A 20,528-nucleotide genomic window follows, 5' to 3' on the forward strand; every position below is an offset into this window, starting at 1 on the left:
TATTTAGATTGGTCTGAAGCCTGGACTCATGGATCACAGGAATTTGGTCATGATTAATCTGACAATCCACTATTGTAACACCATATATTTGACAGAACATTAGAGAGAGAGCACAATAGGTCCACCTGAAATTGCTGAAAGAGGGCAGAGGGTGCTGAGTGCAGGCCATGACCATCACAGTGACAGAAAGAGTCCAGGCTTCATCCATGTGTCATGGAATAATTGTATAAAACTTTATACAATCCTGGGCATTCAAAATTCAAATAAACTTAAAGTTGCATTAAGTTTTTCCACGCTTGGCTTCATGGATGGATTTATGACTAAAACCAATTATTTACACCAAGCCCATTCCTTTATTCCCTGTTATTAAAAAAAAAAAAGCATATCAGTAAAAGACATACAACACTCCACTAGTTCTATTAGACCATACAAATCCAAGCTCTTCACACCAAAGCAGACAAAAAGGAGGAGAAAAAGAGCTGATGAGATACAAAGCAAAACAAATCACACAAAGTTCAAGGAAGTGTGTGCAGCCAAGATATGACGTACTTATTCTGCAATTAGTTTTTTTTTTTTAACCAGAAGCCTGATTTAAACAATTTAATAAACTCAGTCCATCCTTTCCAGCACTGATCAAATGGAAGTCCATTTTACCATCACAGAACCTTTTTTTTTTTTATAGCTTTTTTTTAGTAGCAACTGTTGCATTTAGTTAGCAGGAAAGCCTTTAAGCATGTGTGGTATCTTGCCCAAATAAAAGATTTGAAAGGGGGAAATTAGTTAAACGTTTTTCCAAATATGAGTGATCAGAGATGGATTGAGTGAAAACAAAATAATTGAACTATCAGTGTGGGTGCACCAACACTAACAATTTAACAGTCTGATCCTCCTGTGTGAAACAGCAGATGCAAACTCATTGATCCTGGTAATTTCTGCCCTGTGCTGACTGACAGAAGAGAATGTACAGGTACTGCACACACACAGACACAAACACATGTTTTCCATCTCTGCATGTGTTTGAGGCTGAGAGTAGTTGTGCAGACAAGCAAGAGCAAAAGCGCAACATTCAGCTGCAGGTGGCGCTAACAGACAAGTTTTAGTTGCAGGAGAAGCTGTGAGTCCGTCAGCCTGTGCTCTGTGCTCTGCACTCTTTATCAGCACACTTGAATGACACTGACCATTGACACCAATGAGCCTGGAATTCTTTTTTCAGGCGGAGGCTCAAAGGGGACTGTGGTCGCCTCCTGCAGAGCTCTTCCATCACACAGGAGAGAGTGGTCAGTAGGGAAGCAGCTGCTGGAGAGAAGTGCTGAAAAACTGCAGGCTGAGCTGAGCACAGCTGGAAAAGAAGAGACAGCACTGAGGAAAGACCTGGAGGCTTCCCAAAACAGTATTTGAGTTTGTGTGATGGATAAAGTTACAGCAGGAACTCAAACAGTCCTATGTTTTTCTGATTATCAGTTATATCTGGTTCTCACTGACACGGCAGGTGAAAGGAGTGATCTGGACACTCAGCTAAAAGAGGTCAGGGTAGGAACTCATCTCATTCATCATATTTATACATCAGGTAATCTTGGCATTAACTTCTCTCCTTGTTGGGGCCATTGTGGACCTGTGATAGACAGCAGGAGGTGGAATCTCTGAGCTTTGCCCTGAGGAACTAGGAGGATGAGAACAGCAACAGATAAGAGGCAATCACCAATATTCTCATTAGTTTTATGTATACAAGTAATTTAATGTATTGAAACTGTGTATTTCGGAGGCTTTTCAGAGGGCACAGGTATTTAGATTCTTTGTGTAGTCATACACAATCAGACAATGGAGGGCACGGCTGACAAGAACCAGCAGGTCTGTGAGGAAAGGGAAAACAAACACGAACCCTCAGTAGAGATCAGTGTTGGCTTCTTATTTTAATAAATGATACTCTTCAAGTCTGGACAACTCAGTTTTCAGTTCGGTAGGTGTTCAAACCTTTTTCATTTAATCTGTCCTCTTTGTTGGGCTGTTGTAGGCATTTATTTTTATTCTTAAAAGTTGAATAAACTGTACTTTAACCCTTTAAAACCTGAACAGTTCAATCTTTTTGAAAATGGAGTGATTACTGAACCTTCTGGCGAATTAAAAAAAACAAACATATATGAGTTTTAATTAGTATGATATTTGCTATTCTCCAAGAATATATTCATTTCAGTTCAAGTTATTTGGCTTTTAAGTGCCTCTTTAACTTCCTTGCCACTCCACCTGGCTGTTGATATAAATCAGTAAAATGTAATCTTTTCTTTGTTGCTGTTCAGCTGTGATTTGTTCCAAACAAGAAACATGTCTCTTTTCCTCCTTATTAACCTCCTCATTGATTGACAATTGGATCGGCCCTTGTATGTGTCATGCACTCATAGTTCCCATCATTCAACACATGCTCAAAGACATGAATTTCTGTTTGACTGAAGCATTTCTTTAGGATTTATTTCTTTTAGAATTTTCATTTGCACGAGGAAGAGTGCATAGAAAGGAAATAATAGAAGAATTCATTCCATATACTTTCTTGTAGCTGTATATTGCAGTAACAATGTATGATAGTTACAAAATTGTGCATTCCACCTGACCGTGCCTTACAGCTCAGCAGCTTTGGGAATCACTGGGTTAATACAGAAATCAATTTTTTGCTGCTTATCTGGATTCATATTGTGTTCATTCAGGTAATTATGTCACAGCAGATTATTGTTGTGTACTTCTGGGAGAAACTGAAAAACTTGAAAATAACAAACAAATTTTGTGATTGTCCCTTTTGGTTTTCTGCCTTAGTTTTATAATTAGGGCTGCAGTCTGTGAAGTGTTTAAAGGGCTTAAACCTGGAGGCAGACAACCTGTGCATAGGTCTTTAACATGCATTAACTGCAGTCTTAAAGACCCAGGAGGCAAAAGAAAGAATCTGTGTATATTATGAAGTACTAATATCAACTTGTAAAAGTTAGCACTGATAAAAATACGTAGAGACTGTGTTCAGCTGTGAAGCTTTGATTAGTTCTGGTTTATCAGCCTTTGTTGCAGGTGAATATTCCAAAATGTCAGCCTTATAAAGTTTAAGTGTTTTTTTAAAAATGAAAACAGATGACTGACGTGGGAAAAAAAAATCTAAAGATTAAAAAGGAGAAAAGAAACTTTTACAGGGCAGGCAACAGCATCCTGAGTGCCATTAGGTATCAGGATGAAATCCTTGGACCCACTTTCAGGCCCTATGCTGGTGCAGTGAGTCCTGGGTTCTTCCTAATGCACCACCATACCTGTGACCATGCGATGAGAACGTGCAGGCAGTCCAACACCTCTGGTACATTATGCCTCATCCATATGATAGTGCGAGGTTGCACCTCGCACTGTCCAGGAGCTCAATGATCCAGATGTGGGAGGAGATTCTCCCAGGGCACCATCAGTTGTTAGGCATGCATACAAGCACATTTTTGAGTTGGTGGCATTTTTTTTTCCTCACTGAGATCTAATGTGTTTTCAAAGTTTTCCTTTAACTTTTTGAGCTGTGTATTATGGCTTATACTAACTTCAATTTAAACCTTGTTTTATTTATTTATTCATTTTTACACACAGACATTATTTTACATAAGAATGTGCTTGTTTAAGTTACAGTTAAAGTTTATAGGTAATATTTTGTGTTATCTCAATCATCCAGGTGATGAAATCACAGAAAGTTATTTCAGGGCATTGATCTGGACATTGAGTTTTCTCCCTCTGAAAACCAGATGACCATGCTCATCCTTACCTGGATCACTGACTGAAACATTTTAACTCACTTTGGCAAAAACTGCCTAAAGCTGGTACATGAGCATGAACAAACAGCACATAAGATGACAAACACAATGTGGTGAACAGAATTAACTTTCTGGAATATTATGTGTTGATTTCCTCTGTGCCAGGGTGCAGGCTCAGAGGGACGTCAGGAAAAACACCAAGATCTCCTGCAAGAGCTGTGATGTCATGTCTTCGCCTTTGCACTCATTCATTCCTTTGCCTTTCTTTTTTTTGGACTGAAAACAGAGGCAACAAACTAGTGTGGAACAGAGAAAAAAAGGACTCCATTTAGCATCACATCTATATTTTTTATCTTTGGTCTACACCTTTCAAACAGTCCAGTTATTGGCCACCATCTACTGGCTGCAGCTGAGTCTCAGCATCAAAAGTGAATTATTTATGTTCCTTAAAACCCATTCCTCTGCATTATGATCTCATGTTGCTGTCCACGGAGACTTTAATCCAGTTTAATCCAGTTTAAGACCTGCAATATTTCAGTGGATATTTTGCTTACAGATCTTACACTCCTATCTAAGCTTCAGATTAATGAAGTTGTTGGGAGCATATTGTTTTGTATGTTAGGAGTACTGGGCTTTGGGCAAAACCCCCCAAAACAAAACACAACAAACACACACAAAACAGTCAGGTGCCATAATATGTAGGTTCCCATGTATCTTATAGTAACTGAAAATTATCAGGATGCTGGAGAGAGGGAGGGTAGCAAGTCCTTTTTGCCATGGGTCCCTCTAGTGGGTAAATTCAGTTAAATTTACAAAATATTTGTCTAGTGAAAGCTGTGTATATACCGTGTGCATGTAAATCCTCCAACTGGAGTGCTTACAAATGGCCTTAGTTAGAGTCATAGAGGACATTTGTAGTCTGTCCCACAGTCTGGAACAGGCTGTGTTGATCAGCAACAGGAAACTGGAGCAGTCTCAGGCCGAGAGTCACCTGGGCTCCCATCACACTGAGCCTGATGTGAGCCCAGGTGACTCTGGTGTGCTGTCATTACATGGTGCAGAGACAGTGAGTTATGTAAAGCTTGGACAAAGATTCATCACCTGTCTGCAGAGTTAAGCACTGCAAAGCGACACTGTAAGGGAGACTTTGAATCGTAATGAAGAAGCTGCATTTAAATAAGGTAAAGTGTAAACCTTTCATTCTGTTTGGGATAAATAATCACTGTGCTTTCAGTTATAATTTATATGCAGGTACAAAGTACTCCACTGCTACTGATCACAGCTGATGAAGTCTCTGAGGAGGGATGGGCTAAAGCAGTAATACAGGGAGGGAATTTGGACTCTGTCCTAAACCACTCTCACAAAACAACTGACTGCTGAATTTGTCATGGCCAAGAAGAATCATGTTCACTAATAATACTGCCATAACGATGGGTTGTTTGTTTTTTAGCAAATGATGTATATTTAAAATACGACTGCGTGGGCAGTCTGTAACCATAACTGTATGTAAAACTACAGAAAAAGGTGATATTATGCCTATTAGTAACAGAAGATCAATAGTAGATTTAAATAGTGAAACGCAGGGACAGCAACTACTATGCCACCTCAAAGTTATCTAGATTAAAAATCCAACAGTTTGGGACTTACTAGCTAGCCTATCTGTACACTCAGTTGTGTACTGCTTCTATGAGTGCACCAGCAATACATCATTCATATCCAGCACATACAGATGTAAGAGGCCAGACACCCACAACAATAGCTGCAGGGTGTTTATACTCAAACATCCAGAGAAATCTCCAGTGAAACCACTTCACACATAAACATTCTCTGCTACTTATGCTTCATGAACATGTGCTAGAACAGTATGAAACAAGCAGAACATTTGCATATTTTATTCTCCTCTCTCCTCCCTTTTTCTATGATTGACTATATATTTATATGACTTCTAGAACTGTTATAAGTGTGTGTGCAGGTGAATCAGATTGATGTGTGGACCCAAAGTGATCCAAGGTACTCCCGATGAGCACTCCGTTCATACCTCTGATTAAACACCATCTCAGTCTTCCAAAAAACAAAAAATCAAAAACAAAAGAACAGAAAAACTGCTGATAAATTCAGGTGAATATGAAAATATATGTGGGTGCTCATAATCCTTATTAAAAACGCTCACCTCTGACTCTGCGCTTTGCTTTGATGCGATGCACTAAACTGTGGAGGCTGACAGAATTCTCATCAGGTTTTTGTTTTGTTGACTGCAGCTCTGCTTCACTCAAAATAAGTAGCTAATGGGTCATCAATGTAGTAGAAGTAAACAATCAAGTAACAGAAGTAAACACAGAGCCTTCATCTTATACCTCAGGCTTTTCTTCTTCTTCTTTTTTTTAAACCTTGTCTCCTTTTTCTAGCTAAAAATAACAGTTAAGGCATTATCAGAAAAGTCAGGCGTTCTGTCCCAGCGACACCATGAGCTGCACAGACTCAAACAGCAGGTTACCCGACAGAGGGCTCGTATCACAGGGCAGAGGAGCCAGCAACAATAGCAGCGATTTACAGGAAGCTGAGGTGATACACTCAACCTAAAAAACAAGTCCATGCATTTATTGCTTTATGGCAGGATTACTGTAATTTGTTATTATCAGGATGTCCTACAAAGTCACTGAAAGCCTTCAGTTGATTCAAAATGCTACAGTACAGTACTGACAGGGACTAGAAAGAGAGAGCAGATTTCTTCTATACTGGCTTCTCTTCACTGGCTTCCTGTTAAATACAAAAACAAATTTAAAATCCTTCTCCTTGCATGCAATGTGTGGAATAATCAGGCCCCATCTTATCTTAAAGGCCTCATAATATCATATCAGCTCTATAGAGCACTTTGCTCTCAGACTGCTAGTTGACAGAGCCTTCAGCTTTCAGGCCCTGCTTCTGTGGAACCAGCTCCCAGTTTGGATTTGTGACACAGAAACCCTTTTTCTACTTTTAAAATTACACTTAAAACTTTCCTTTTAGATAATGATTGTAGTTAGGGCTGGATCAGGTGACCCTGAATCCTCCTTAAGTTAAAGGACTACCCTGCCGGGGGCTTCCCATGATGCACTGAATGTTTCTTCTTCACTCACTTTTTTTTTTTTTTTTTACCCACGATGTGCTTATACACCACTCTGCATTTAATAATTAGTTATTATTAATCTCTGCTGCTCTTCATAGTGTGTCTTTGTCCTGACTTCCTCCTCTCACAATTTTTTGCAACAGAGGGCTGGACCCTCCCTGAGCCTTCTTCTTGTTAAAAGATAGTTTTCCCTTCCCACTTTTACCAAGTGCTTGCTCATAGGGAGTTATCTGATATCTGGGATCTTTGCCTTACGATATAAAGCACCTTGAGGCGACTGTTGCTTCATATAAATAAAACAGAATTGAACAGAATAAAGAATCAGGCTAGGGCCATTTTTAGTATATTAGCAGCTCCCCCTTTTCATTACCTTTTATTAAGCTGCCTTTAAGCAACTTATGAAATACAATGAATTATATCATCTAAAATGATTTAACTTGTTTTCTAATAAAAACATGTCTCCAACCTGGTCTAACTGAAACTCTGAAGGAGACACAACTGAATATTAACAGTAACAATCTCGAGTTATGATAGAGTAGAACATAAGAGCCTTTGATGGTGTTTCTTTCAAATTGAGATTGCAGCATTGATGTTTGTTCAAGCCACAGTTGATATTAGTATCCAGTAGTATCACATCTGGACTGAGATCTTTATTTTCATAGGAGGATATGGGACTGGGATGGGATTGGGAATCTGCATGAGGAGGAGGAGGGTCACAGCAAACTCCAGGGGAAATTTGTACAGTTGAGCCTGTTTTTTCATTTTCTTTTTATTGACATTAAAAGGTTTGTTGTCTCAGCTGCCTTTTGGTTTAAGGTGAAGCTTCAGCTATTCCTTTAAATAAATGACGCTGCTCTTTGAAGCCACTGAAACCTTGAGGCTTGTCAGCAAAACCTTCTGCAACTTGTGCTTTGCAAAATAGTCACGTGGAACTCCTGATTTGATGTGTGGGAATAAGCCTCTAAGTATGTCTTTATCTTTTTTTTTTTTTATTATTAAATCCCCAAAGTCTTTCAGAGAACCACACTGATCTCCTAAAGCACTGCTGGCTAAAGGTTTGGGCCTTTTGATGTATGTGTGGGGGATATTTTCAGTCTTTGGTGATGTTCTCTTTAAATTTTCAGAGTCACAATCAACATAAAAAAACACAGTCTGTTGATTTGTTTAAAATGCACAAAAATGCCGCTTCAAATGAAAAATGTCCTTCCCATCCATGCGTCTGGAAATATCTAAATGATTTTGAGGTTTTTGAGTCTAAACATTGAGACATCCTTTTAAAAAGTTCTGCTTCTCTGCCCACAGAAATCAAAAACAGTATCTGATTTAAGTCTAGCTTGTGTCCTCTTTAAGTCATTAGGAAGTGCTGCTCCACTTCCAGTGTTCCTGCAACATTTGAACGGCTCCCTCTCTGTGATCTCACCACTGACCTCAAACTTGCACACAGAGGAAACCTCGACTTCTGCATTAAAATGACTCCATTTTTATGCTGAGGATCATCTGGTGAACTCAAAGACCGAACAGCAGTTGTCAGTGGAAGTGTCCACAGTTCCAAGCCCACAGGTGGAGCACCCGGTCACAAGCATCAGGATAAGGACACTCTACAGTTAAAAAAACAACAACAAATTCAACAATGAGGTTGTGCATCATAAATTTGTGCCCCAGAGCCAGACTGTCAACAAGGAGCTCGACTGCAGCATCTGGATGCAGTGTGGCAGATCAAGTCAGGAGTTCTGCGCTGCTTCCAGCACTCCTGACTCCTATTCTCCGCTGTGTCTGAATTTCATTTGGGGGAAGAGGACAAAGTCCCAGGGAGCGGAAACTGGCAAGTAGGGCAGGTGCCGAGCAAAGATTTTGTTGGTTTGGCTCCTGGTTTTTTCATTTCGCTCAATAGCACATACCACAGTGCTGATCGTTTGCAGCAAATGTTCTTGGAACCCGTACTCCCTGCTCACAATCAGCTTGGGGCACAAATTCAAGGTGCACAAGCCCATGCTGCAAAGAATATTGAGTGCACTTAACCCTATGTGCCACCTTTGGGCTTGGACATATGTGCTCTTCCACTGAGAACTGCTGTGTGTGTCTCATCAGCTGTGATGATCCTCAGAGTGAAGGTTGGATCAGTTTGCCACGCAAATTTGGGGATTTGCTGTTTGATCTGTGGTGAAATCACAGAGCACAGATGTGGTCAGAGCTACTACAGAGTAAACAAGTGGTCCAGAGAGGACAGTGGACAGATTTAAAGTTAGTGTGGTTTTGCTTTGCACAGGTGAAGCCAGCACTACCTTGTATATATGCATTCATACATTGGATCGTTAGATTTGGAGATGTCACACAAACAAAATAGATTTAATTCAGAATGACATCTAAGTTGGATAAATTGCAAAGATTTGAACAAAAAACTGGACAGTATGGGTGATAGGTGGTGTTTCCACCTCAGTGGTTGCAAGCAAGAGAAATTCTCTTAATAAAAGTCTTATTGCTCATATTGAGTGAAAAACCTTTAACCGGTCCTTTTTATGGGCACACGTCTTAAATGCGCGAGAAGTGGAGCCCATGCTGCACACAGTTTCTTGTTTACAGTGCAGCAGTAAAGAGAAATCTTAAAGGAGAAACTCTGGAAAGAGCACTGGGTATTTGAGTGTGCCAGACTGATTGAAACACAGGTTTCTCTGATAATCTCCTCACTTGAAACAGCCTTGTGGTTTGCTCAGCTTGTTTATCCTGTGCTGTGCACATGTTTCCATAAATCCAGCCAGGCTGTGCAGATTCTAATCAAACAGCAGGCAGAGTGGCAGGGGTGGACTTCTACTAGCCAGTGCTGGGAGGCCAAGAGATCTGGCTCTCATCTCAGGAGGACACAAGCCCGCAAGGTAACACACTCACAGTGCTAAAGCCTGACACACACAGGAGTAATATTTCTCTCTCACACACACAGACCCACACAGACAGCCTCACACTGATCCTTTGTGTTTATTCAGACATTAAACAGCAACCAACAGAGAGGAAGAGACAGCAGCCACGTGTGAACTAGCAGCTGTAGAGTCGGAAGTGTGCGCGCGATGTCCTCCATGTTTATAGATCAGAGTTAGAATGTCGATCAGTATGGAAACATGCACTCTCTTCAAAACAAACTGTACACCCATAACATCTTATTTAATCCTCTACTGTACAAAAAGTCTCAATTTTTTGTACCAACAGATTCCTTATACAAAAAGGTTTTTTTTAGTTGCTTTTTTAAAGTAACACTGTACAAATGCACGACTCTCCATCTATCATTGCTGCACTTTAATGTACAGAATGTTGGCTTGCGTTATTTGCTGAGTTACTGTGAATGTATGATGAGTCCCAGGTTGTGTGAAATTGCTCAGAGTTCATGAGGAAACATGGGAAATGTGAAGTGTCCAATAGCAGAAGTTCTCCAGGAGAAAAGAAAGAGCTCATGTTGTTCCATGCGCTTTCAATTCTGGTGAGGGAACTCAATCTTTTTTTTCTTTTGTCTGATGTTTGACTGATTGATAGACTGGCTTCTTTGAGATGTAGGCTGAATGGAGAGATCCATTTGGCGTTTCACTTTGCTACACATCCGGAGAAAAACACGAGTCTACTTTCTTCTTTTTGTGTTTTTTTTTAAAAAGAAAAAAAAATCAACAAATTTAAAAAACGGTACAAACACTCACAATAACAAGAGACCAATGCATGCCAGACGATACAGTCATGACGATTGAACACTGACCATTGCTCTCTGCAGCCACAAGAGTGCAGCAGTGTGACGCAAATCCAATACCAAAGAGAGAGAACACTGATTATCTGACAGGCACGAAGATGCTACTGATCTCAGCTTTCTTGTAAATCGGTCAGTTTACATTCTGGACTGAAATCACATGAGTTGTGAATTTTTAATCTTCACAGAGCATGAATTTTTCTAGTTGATGCTACAAAGGAGAGAAACAAGAGAGAAAACGTGTTGCTTGATTAAAAATCTAATAACTGGGGGATCTTTGTGTGTGAGATAGCTAAATACAAAAATAGATGATTTGAAAATAAATGTAAACATAGAAAAATATATGTAATCAAATGATACAGTGTATACATACATAATCATATAATACACACACACTCACACGCACACTCACACACACACACGCACATACACAATAAATGGTCACGTGACCCATGCTTTGTTCGATTAGTACAGTTATTAATGGACAATCAATATAAGAACTCAACATATATGATGATAATGTTGAAAATATACATTTCCTTCCTGTGTCTTTCATAGTCATGAAAGGGCTGAATGCTGTACCATCCTTTTGGATCTGGTGATGTAGGAGGGGAGGGGGTGTTTGGATTGGAGTTTTAAACATGAAGGTCGTCCCATGCCAGATGGAGAGGTCACCAAACGGAGCATTTGTGTGTGGGATTCATCGGGGAACTCTTCGGACAGTGGAAAACACGGGCAAACTCATCAAACTGAGAGACGCTGCCGATCACTCTACAGAAGGAGGAAACACAGGAAGCTCTAGTAGTGATGCAGAGAATAAAAAAAAAGAAAGAAAAGCTTAAGAAAGGTAATGTAACCAGCCTCATTGTGCCTATTCTGAGGTAGTTCAAACTGGCAAGGTGAGCTGCACTGCATTGTACCCACATTACCCACACCAACATTCCCCATCTCTCCCTCTGGTATGTCAATGGCCCCGCTGCTGTGTGTCGCTGCCTGCTGTATCAACCCCTGGACCACCCCAGCATCCAGGTGTGTTTCACAGTACCTGTAGTGCTCTGGTGCATGTTTGTCAGTTAGCAGTTGCAAGTAAATGGACTGAGATCTTCTCTTCATACACCAATTCTGAAAAGAGAACATTACACTTTAGTTGAAGTGGGATAGCCTGTGCTGAATATATTGTCTTTCTCCCATTTGAAGAAGTGACTTGCATTAAGTACTATTTTGAGTTACCTATTATTTCAATTTTTTTTTTAAATACTAAATACTTCTACCACAAAACGTTTGAGAGGGAAGTGCAGTGCTTTTCGTTTTAAGAGCTACAGCAGGTAGTTTTCAGATGAAAGTCTGCTTCCTGATCTTTTCAGGAGCCCTTATAAAAAGCAGCTGGAGCTCCCTTGGAGTTATTAGCAGTTTTACAAGAATAATTCCCTTCTACACATCTCAGATAGTTTTATTAAAATACCCAGATGAGGTAAAATTACCCAGAGCTCACAAAAAGGAAAGACATATCCGTGTCAAGTCATGAACTCTAAATTAAATGTGTCAGCTGTATACATTGTGGTTAAAGTGAGTTCCAGCTTGACTGCATAAATATTTTAACCTCTAGTCTATCCTGAGCAACTTGCCAGTCCATGTGTTTGACAACACAGCTAAACAGACAAAAGATTAACACTCATCACTAGACCTATCGCAATTTAGAATCCCAAATTAACACATTTCCATGTTTTTGTAATGCATACAAACGTAAATGTATATAATGAATATATAGTCATGGAAAAGTTTTTAAATATTTGGCCCTGTGGGATTCTTGAGGAATCGTTACTCTGCTAAGCAACTTTCAATAATTCAAGTAAATTTTATAATACTTACTTTAAATGAAATAGGTTACTGAAGTTCTACATTCATCCTTTACCTACTATAGGGATCTGGCAGCATATTGTAATGTCAAATATTAACAATATCTGACAAAGAACCGGTAATAAAATTAATCCCTGCCAAAATTTGAACTGATCAGACAATACTGGATAGTAAAGAGGTGAGGTCTATATGTCCTATTTAAACACACATAAATTAAACAAATCTAATTTTTTAAGCAACTCATTTTAAGGACATCACCTTGAGTGAAACAAACATATTTTTGTCATTTTGTTTACCAAAAAGTAAAAGCAACCCTTAAAAATACATTATATGCAGCCTGATATTTGCTACAAGTTCTTTGATAAGTGAGAAAGCTTGTTTGTTGGCCTGCTGTGCAGATTCAAAAACTTGACCACATTCATTCTGGTTGAGGTGGTTGAATTGCCTCAGGCAAAAAATTATGCTCGTTATTCACTCCAGACACACACACACACACACACACACACACACACACGACATTCCAAACAAATCTAAACCCATAACACGACTTTCAAATCACTTCCCTGTGGCAAGAGTTTTTGAAAAATGTCCTAAAACACTGCATGTTGCGTTATTAAGCGTGTCTAGATTTTGCCTCTGTTACATTAATCCATGAATTTCAACGATGAGTCATAACAGTTACGAGGAACATGGGTGGTATGGCGCTCTGAGACACTGTACTGTCGTCAGCATTTTGGTGTTTTGGATCCCTCCAAAAGTTAATGCTGTCATCAGCTAATGTTAGAAGCATTAGCTCCTACCTGCCCTCTGTGATCTGCAGCTCCAGCTGAGGAAGGCAGCGGAAGGATTTAATATGTAAATGTAATGAAATAAGCTGGTGTGAATTCTGTGGAGAGGGTTTTTGTGTACCTGTGCAAAGGCAATGAAGAGCAGCTGTTCATGGGTGTATTTGAGGCCAGGCAGGGGTCTCTCTGGACCATGTTCCCTCACCCACTTCTGATATGCCTGGGCAGAGAGACAGGGAGAGTGTGATGGTAGCCGCTCACCTTGTGTCTTAAACAGTATATATTTTGAAGTTTAAATATGAACCAAAACCAAACAGGACCTCTAATAAAACAGTCATTATGTTTACTTCCATCAGTCTAACCAGCTGACTCAACTAACAGGCATTATGACCCTACTGGTGCATTCAGTATCACCATTTACTTATTTTAAAAGCCTTCATGTGCTTCCTTTTAACTTTTGTATCTGCGTGCACAAAACACTCCTTATTTCAATGTGGGCTGCTCAAAATGAAAATTAATTATGCCGCACCCTGGATTTTCCACTATCTGAGAAAACACACATGCAAGTATTCAAGTAAAAAGGAATTCAAATCAAATTGTTTATCTTTTATCGTGATTCAGGGGCACTTCTGCTCTTTATTTTAATGCAAACAAAGCACAGTGGTTATAAAGAACAAAGAGAGGAGGATTTCGAGACAGAGCAGAGACTCATGGGTTGCCTACTAAAAGAGTGAATTCTAATTTCTAGATTTCTCAGAGCCACACAGTGACCAAATTTGAAGAATGATCGTATCAGTCTGAACTTACATAGTATGAAAGTTTCAGCCCTCCCATATCTGCTATGTTTTCTCCCAGTGTCAGACGGCCGTTCACCTACACACAAAGGTAAGTCGTAAAACACTTTACAGTATGTCATGCACCTAAAGGATGCACTTGTTCAGCTGTAGAAATACAGCTTTTTTTTTTTTTTTTTACAGCTTGTACTATTTCACGGAAACATATTTGCTTTTAGGAAGTACATTTTTTGCTCCATTTATATCACTTGAGATTAAAAATAAACCTTATCTGTCATATCTTTGCATGTATCTATAGGCTCCAGGAAGCCAGGAAACTGAGCTAAGCTTAGCGAAATGTCTGGAAAAAGGTGGGGTAGTAGCTAGCGTCATGCTATCCCTAACTAAAAGAAATACCCATGCAGGAGCTCTAAAGAGCACTAATTCGGTTATTTTATAATTGTTTGGGTCCTATGTGGCTTACATGTGGGGAGAGTCACATGAACCCAATTGTTTCCCCTTGCTTAGCTTTAACTAAGCCACATACTAATAAGCTAATCACCCACTAGGCCAAACTTCATGTTTAAATTACAGATGTTAAAGTGGTATCAATCTTCTTGTCTAACTCTTGGTGTTAAAATGGATAAATGCAGTTTTCAAAATGTCAGTCTGATTCTTTACATTTGAAAAAAAAGTACATAAATAAAGTGCTATTAATATTAAATGTTTCACTAGGCAATATAGCTAGTAACATATTACCAGACCATTAAAGTTTGTATTCTTTAAAGCTGATAGGCTGGAGAGACATGGATTTAAAATATAATGGTCAAAAATGAAGTAGCAGAAACCAAGGTTTTGACTTTTTGACACCTGAGATATCATTAACCTTATGCCAGCTGTCTTGCTACCATTTCAATAGTTTGTGACGTGTTTTTTATGCAAAACTTGTAATTTTTATATACTGGCTCTAGATTATTTTCTTAGACCTGACTTAGGTCAGTTACCGATTCATACTGTCTCTAAAATTGGCAGAGCACTCCTTTAGATACAGTAATCATAGCTCTGCTCAGACAACAAAAGTAGCATTGATCAGAGTTAACAAATCAATGTGATTCATATCACAGAAGGACACTGACTTTCTATATAAACCTAAAATCAAAAACCCATATGTCTATGTTGTACTACTGTAAAAATTGTATGCATAAGTAGCGACTCGAGAAGTGTGTGTGTGAAAGCCCACCCTCTGACTATAAACAGTGAAGTTATCGTAGAGCTTGACAATACATTCGGCCTTCTTCTGGAACTTTTTGTAGGACTCTTCGGTCCACCACTGTTTGAGGTTACCATGGCGGTCGTACTGGCCCCCTAGGGACATGAACCATTGCATCACTAAGATGAGGGGCAAAAGGGCAGGGGGGTGAGTGTTAGCATGAAGACAACACAACCTGCAACTTTCGTTCACAGTCCAAAGATCTGCCCAGCATGCTCAAGCCATTAGCGGCAAAACACTGAAAGGTGTGGAGTTGACAGTGGTTGATGTATCCTGTTCATGAGCCAACAGAACAAATGGTCCTGCCAAATTACATTTGTACTTTTACAATTGATGGTGGACAATCTGGAAGAGGAGCTTTTCTTTTTTTTTTGTGGATCTCACAGGGCAGCGCATTTGACTGGAAACCAAAGTTAAAGATTGTGCCTCAAAATAGTCTTTGCTGCACATCTGCCCAATAGAAATTTAATAAATTATATATATAAAAAATAAATCACAGAACCTTTTTCTGTAAAACTGAACTTATCAATGCAATGATGGTAACACAAATCAAAATGGGGAAAAAAACTATAGATGTTCAGATCTTATTGCAGTGGGGGTAATGGGTGAAAAGTTTGTGATTCTTACCCCAGTCATCATATCCATGTGTCAGCTCATGACCGATGATTGCTCCTATTCCTCCATAATTCAGAGACCTGAGTTGGAAGGAAAAAGATGAACCTTACACAAAATCAAACTTTCTTGATATTGACAGTTCCCTGGATATTACACTGTACACTGTATATGTATAAACATTCTTTATAGGACTATTTGCAACTGAATACAATCCAAACTGATAAATGGTGGCAAACTTAAGATTTGCTGTCATTTTGCTGATTTCATCCACTGTTTTTGTAGTCACTATTGTTCTCCAACTGCCTTTTGTGAGAACAGTGCTCACCAAAGTTGGTGGGTCCTTTGGTAAGTACACTGTTTTGGCTGAAGATGGTAGTTTTATATCTGTTTTTTAAATAAGTGGTAAACCCGATAAACCTAGCTTAGTGTGAAGCTACTGGAAGCTAAATCTTAGGAGGCAAACCTGGCTGGTGATTGTTGTCTGGACTGGATATGTTAATGGTCAAGTACTAGTGTTACTGTTATGCTATAACCATTTTGTATCATTTGGACTGAGCCAAGTAAGCCATTTTCCTTCCACCTTAGTCTTTATGCTAAGCTGCATTACTGGGTTCTGTTAATCCTTAAGTTATTATTTCTTATTTGTCTTTGATTAAGGCTGTGGTTTGGGTCAGGTAAGGGAAAAACATTGACAAAGAAAAGGAATTTGACACAATAGGGTGGTGCAGTCCACTGCTCACTGGCCCTGACCCCATGTTCCCGCTTAGCTCAGTCACTAGAGAAACTTTTCTAGACTACAGGCACCAAGGCTGGGTTGTGCCATTGTATCCATTTATTTATAACCCATGGGACTCCATGCAACTGAAAATCTGTCTGGGTGAAAATGTTCTAGTTTGAGCTTGGTATTACAGATGTCCAAAGTCAGGACAGTATGTATATCCGAAGACTTTAGAACAAGGCTTTGTGCCTTTTGATTGATTTAAAGTCTCATTAAAGTCAGCTATTTAGCCCTTCCTCTCTGTTCCCTTGTCCCGTTGTCCTCATTAGGAAATCTGCTCAGCCAAGCTAGGTAAAAAAAAAATAAAAACCAGATGCACTTGAGATCTAATTTGGTTCAGATTGCTATTGAATATATCATATTTGCCTTGTTCAAATTGATCAGAAAACATCAAATTTTAGCTTGACGTGAGGAAACAATAAGTGCTGGGACCTTTAGCTGCACTCATCATTTTTACAAATCAGCACCAAGTAAAACAGGGACCTGCCCACAACTTGTATACCTTTCTCTCTCGTTGCCCCCTGCTCCCAGAAGGCAGCAGGTCACTTCACCTCTCCTTCACCCTCACCCTTGGCTGGGGTGTGGTGTCTTTGCAGCACATGCAGAAATGGAGAGCGATGAGAGGGCAGACTCGGGGCTATTCACATGGCTACGTCTGAAAATGACTTTCTGACAGCTAGTCGATACGCTGCCTCACACTGGGCTCAACTCCCTCGCTAAACTAACTGGCTGATTGAAGCTTCATTATACTTGACGTGATAGTGGAGAGCGGTTTGTGTGTGCGTGTAAGTGTGTGTGTGAGAGAAATAGGGAGAGTTTATGGGAGGTTAGGGCTACTGCAGTAATAACTTCACGGGGACAGGTGCGCACACACTCACACGCTCGCTCTCCTACAATCATTAATTAATATTGATTAGCATGCATGGGAGCAGGTAGTGGAAGTAGTAGTGATCACCCCTAATGAAGACATAGAAGTGTTAGCTAATATTGGGTACACCAACCGTTAGGTCCAATTAGCCCATATTTGTGAGTGTGTGTGTGTTTGTATGTGTGTGCGGTTATTCAGAGGAGCTGTATGAATGCAGCAGGTGTAGCTACTTGGACTGTATTGTATGTATCTGCTCGGAATGCTGCTCAGTAGTGGCAGCAGTGAGTTGCTGCTTTGGTTAACAAAGAGAGTTGAGTGTTGAGTGGAAAAATAGCTGTTTACCCACTCTTGCCTCAGTGCCGCACTGCAATGCTTTCTTTATGACCACACTGAAACTCTCTGGATTGATTTCCCTCCTTCCAGGCAGCAGTTTAGTTCTAATTCACATGAGTACTGTATGAAAAACTACTTGTGGAGAGTTAAAGCTTACTTTTGATTGCTTTGCCACCACCGTGAACAATTATATTTCTTTAATTCCTAAAACTTTTTGTAATTGGTTAGTTAATCCAAACAAATCAAACTTAGATTCTGTTATGCTTATTTTCAGCTTTTATTCTTGGACTGTAAAATAGCTTTGCATGATACACAGTTCAAAGTAATTCTTGTTTGTCTCAAAACCGGCACAGGCCTTTACACCATCCACTGACTGTAACAAGCTATTGTAGTGTCTCCCACTTTAAAATAGATTTTCTTCTGACTCGCTGCCCACTGTGAACAAAAGACAGAGCAGGAGGTGGGTGGGGCTTAAATGCTCATAGAAGGAGTTGTGTGTCTGACCACAGTCAATGATAGCTGCTTTGTCTGACATCATACAGAGCTAAGAATAGAAAAAAGGGTGAAAACTTACTGTTTAGAGCAGTATGACACCTGAACACACATTACTCTTTCATACTTTGGTCATGTTTAATACGTGCAGAGTTGTGGTCAGAACAGTTGTGGTCACATGTTTAAATTCATCATGGACATCAATGTAATTTGGGGCTTTTAATGATTTCTTTGATCTCTTTGGTGGAAGTGGAATGATTATGCAGCACACATATTTAGTGACTTCAAAAAATAAAACTTCAAAAACAAATATGAATTTATTTAGGATTTTCTTGAATCCCTGCATGGTCAAAAGTATGTTTCACAGTATAAAAGTATATGGAAAATAAAGCTTTACATTTTTGCTATAAATCACAAAAACCTGCTTTACCTTGTGGCCATAACAACACAACTCATTATGTTTCAAACAATCTGTTAACATATGTGTTAGTAAAGCCTTAAATAGATTGTCCTACAGTATAGAGTAGAAAAAAAGCGGTGGCTCGAAAGGAAGTGAGGTATTCCATGAACTCTTGGTATCTTTTGATATGTGATCTGCAGCAAGATACATTTGAAAAGCTGAAAATCATTAAATATACAGTATTAATTTTTAATGGTCTAAAACTGCCTGATCCTTTAAAAAAAGCAACTTGATAATTTTAAAAACAACTGAGAAAAAAGGACTTATAGAGAGAGACAGGGAGGCTGTCTGCTTTCATGCACCATCATATTACTCAATGGGCTCAAATTAAGGTGACCTCTAAATGACACCTGTTCCATTAGCAGGACCTTGTTCAGTAATTGAGCTCTTGGTGGGTAGTTAAATTGGTTTAATCAGGTGTGGTGGGACTGGAGGGGAAGCAGAGGCTTCCCAGAGTAACGCAGGCTTCAATGACCTTGTTGTGGCCGTGGGGATGTTGTTGGCTCCCTGCAGACAGCAGCAGGGAAAAGGCAGAAAGCATAAGAGAGCTACTTACTGTGGAAACTCTGGGTTGTAAAGAGTGGGTTGAAGGATTCCAGCAGGAAAGACTGTAAGAGATAAAAAAAAGCAACACGAAGGCAGTCATTTACAAATTCTGATATGCTAAAACCAAAAGCTAAACCTTAAAAAGTGTCCCAATTAGCCAGTTGAAAAACTGTTTGAAGGAATTTAAAAACACTAAACCTTTATACCTGCCATGCCCAGCGTATTAATATAAATATGTCAATACACACAACTATCAAGAACAGAAGAAACTCTAATTTGCCACCCCCGACAGCTTCATCTAAAGCCATACATGTTCATAAGTTTAACAACTTTTCCTACTGAATTGTCCTCTGTGAGTAAAAAATGAACAATTAAATAATGGAAAAGTTCCTTTTTTTCACAATTTGCTATTGAAATTTCTGTTTAATGTGTCAACAGTAAAACAATAAAACAAAACAAACAGGATATTTTCTGTGAATTTAAAAATTATTATTGTAATTCAATAATAATTATTGTGTTCAATAATTATTGGATTTTTTGTAATTTTACACCTTTATTTCTACAATTTAAACCCAAAGACTTGTGCCTTTTTCTTGTTCTTACATTAAAATATCTCAGGGACCAAGTGTGTGGTTAAACTTCTTTACGCTGACAGAAATGGCAATTTCACGGATCCGCCCCGTTAAAGATCAAAGTGAGGTAGATGTTGCTCACGATGTAAAGTGAGTTTGACAGCCCTGATCTAGAACCTAATAATACAGTTGCTGCAGAGGACAGTTACAGAAACTACCTCTGTTTGCCCAAATGTACAGCTGTGATAAGAAGTTTGCATAAAATCATTATTAACTGTATAGCATAGATGGCTTCAAAAAAGTTTGCATTTATTTAGGATTTTTTTTAATCCACAGAGGACACAGGATATTCATGCCTGTGATGAATGCATGTAAACATCTGACCACAGCTGTAAAATCTGAGCATTGCTTCTGCAATGTAGAAACCACCAGTCTCATTAGAAGCAACCCCCCCTTTTGGAGCAACCCCCCCATGGGCAGGGATAGCTCAGTAGGTAGAGTGGTTGCCCCATGATTGGAAGGTCGGGGGTTCGAATCCACTGAATGGCTCCCCTGAGGTACCCCTGAGCAAGGTACTGTCCCTACGCCTGCTTA

General features: G+C 39.4%; 1 protein-coding gene across 7 annotated transcripts in view; it reads right to left on the reverse strand.

Moving 5' to 3' along the window:
• Nucleotides 1-9,818: 9,818 nt before the first annotated feature.
• The window catches only part of ecel1 (endothelin converting enzyme-like 1), a 52,900-nt gene continuing 42,190 nt past the window's right edge, over nucleotides 9,819-20,528 (reverse strand). For 3 of the 7 annotated variants that reach the window (XM_019345421.2, XM_025898471.1, XM_019345422.2), the window contains 7 exons: nucleotides 19,373-19,424; nucleotides 15,898-15,965; nucleotides 15,241-15,389; nucleotides 14,035-14,100; nucleotides 13,352-13,447; nucleotides 11,631-11,707; nucleotides 9,819-11,383 (listed from right to left, as the gene is read on the reverse strand). In XM_019345421.2, the coding sequence (XP_019200966.1) occupies nucleotides 11,257-11,383; nucleotides 11,631-11,707; nucleotides 13,352-13,447; nucleotides 14,035-14,100; nucleotides 15,241-15,389; nucleotides 15,898-15,965; nucleotides 19,373-19,424 (635 nt within the window). In that variant the 3' untranslated portion in view covers nucleotides 9,819-11,256. The remainder of the gene's footprint in view (nucleotides 11,384-11,630; nucleotides 11,708-13,351; nucleotides 13,448-14,034; nucleotides 14,101-15,240; nucleotides 15,390-15,897; nucleotides 15,966-19,372; nucleotides 19,425-20,528) is intronic. The other 4 variants (XM_005461009.3, XM_019345423.2, XM_005461012.4 and 1 more) reach the window with 4 other exon arrangements.

This window comes from Oreochromis niloticus, linkage group LG14 (assembly GCF_001858045.2).
Source record: "Oreochromis niloticus isolate F11D_XX linkage group LG14, O_niloticus_UMD_NMBU, whole genome shotgun sequence".
NCBI classification, from domain to species: Eukaryota; Metazoa; Chordata; class Actinopteri; order Cichliformes; family Cichlidae; genus Oreochromis; species Oreochromis niloticus.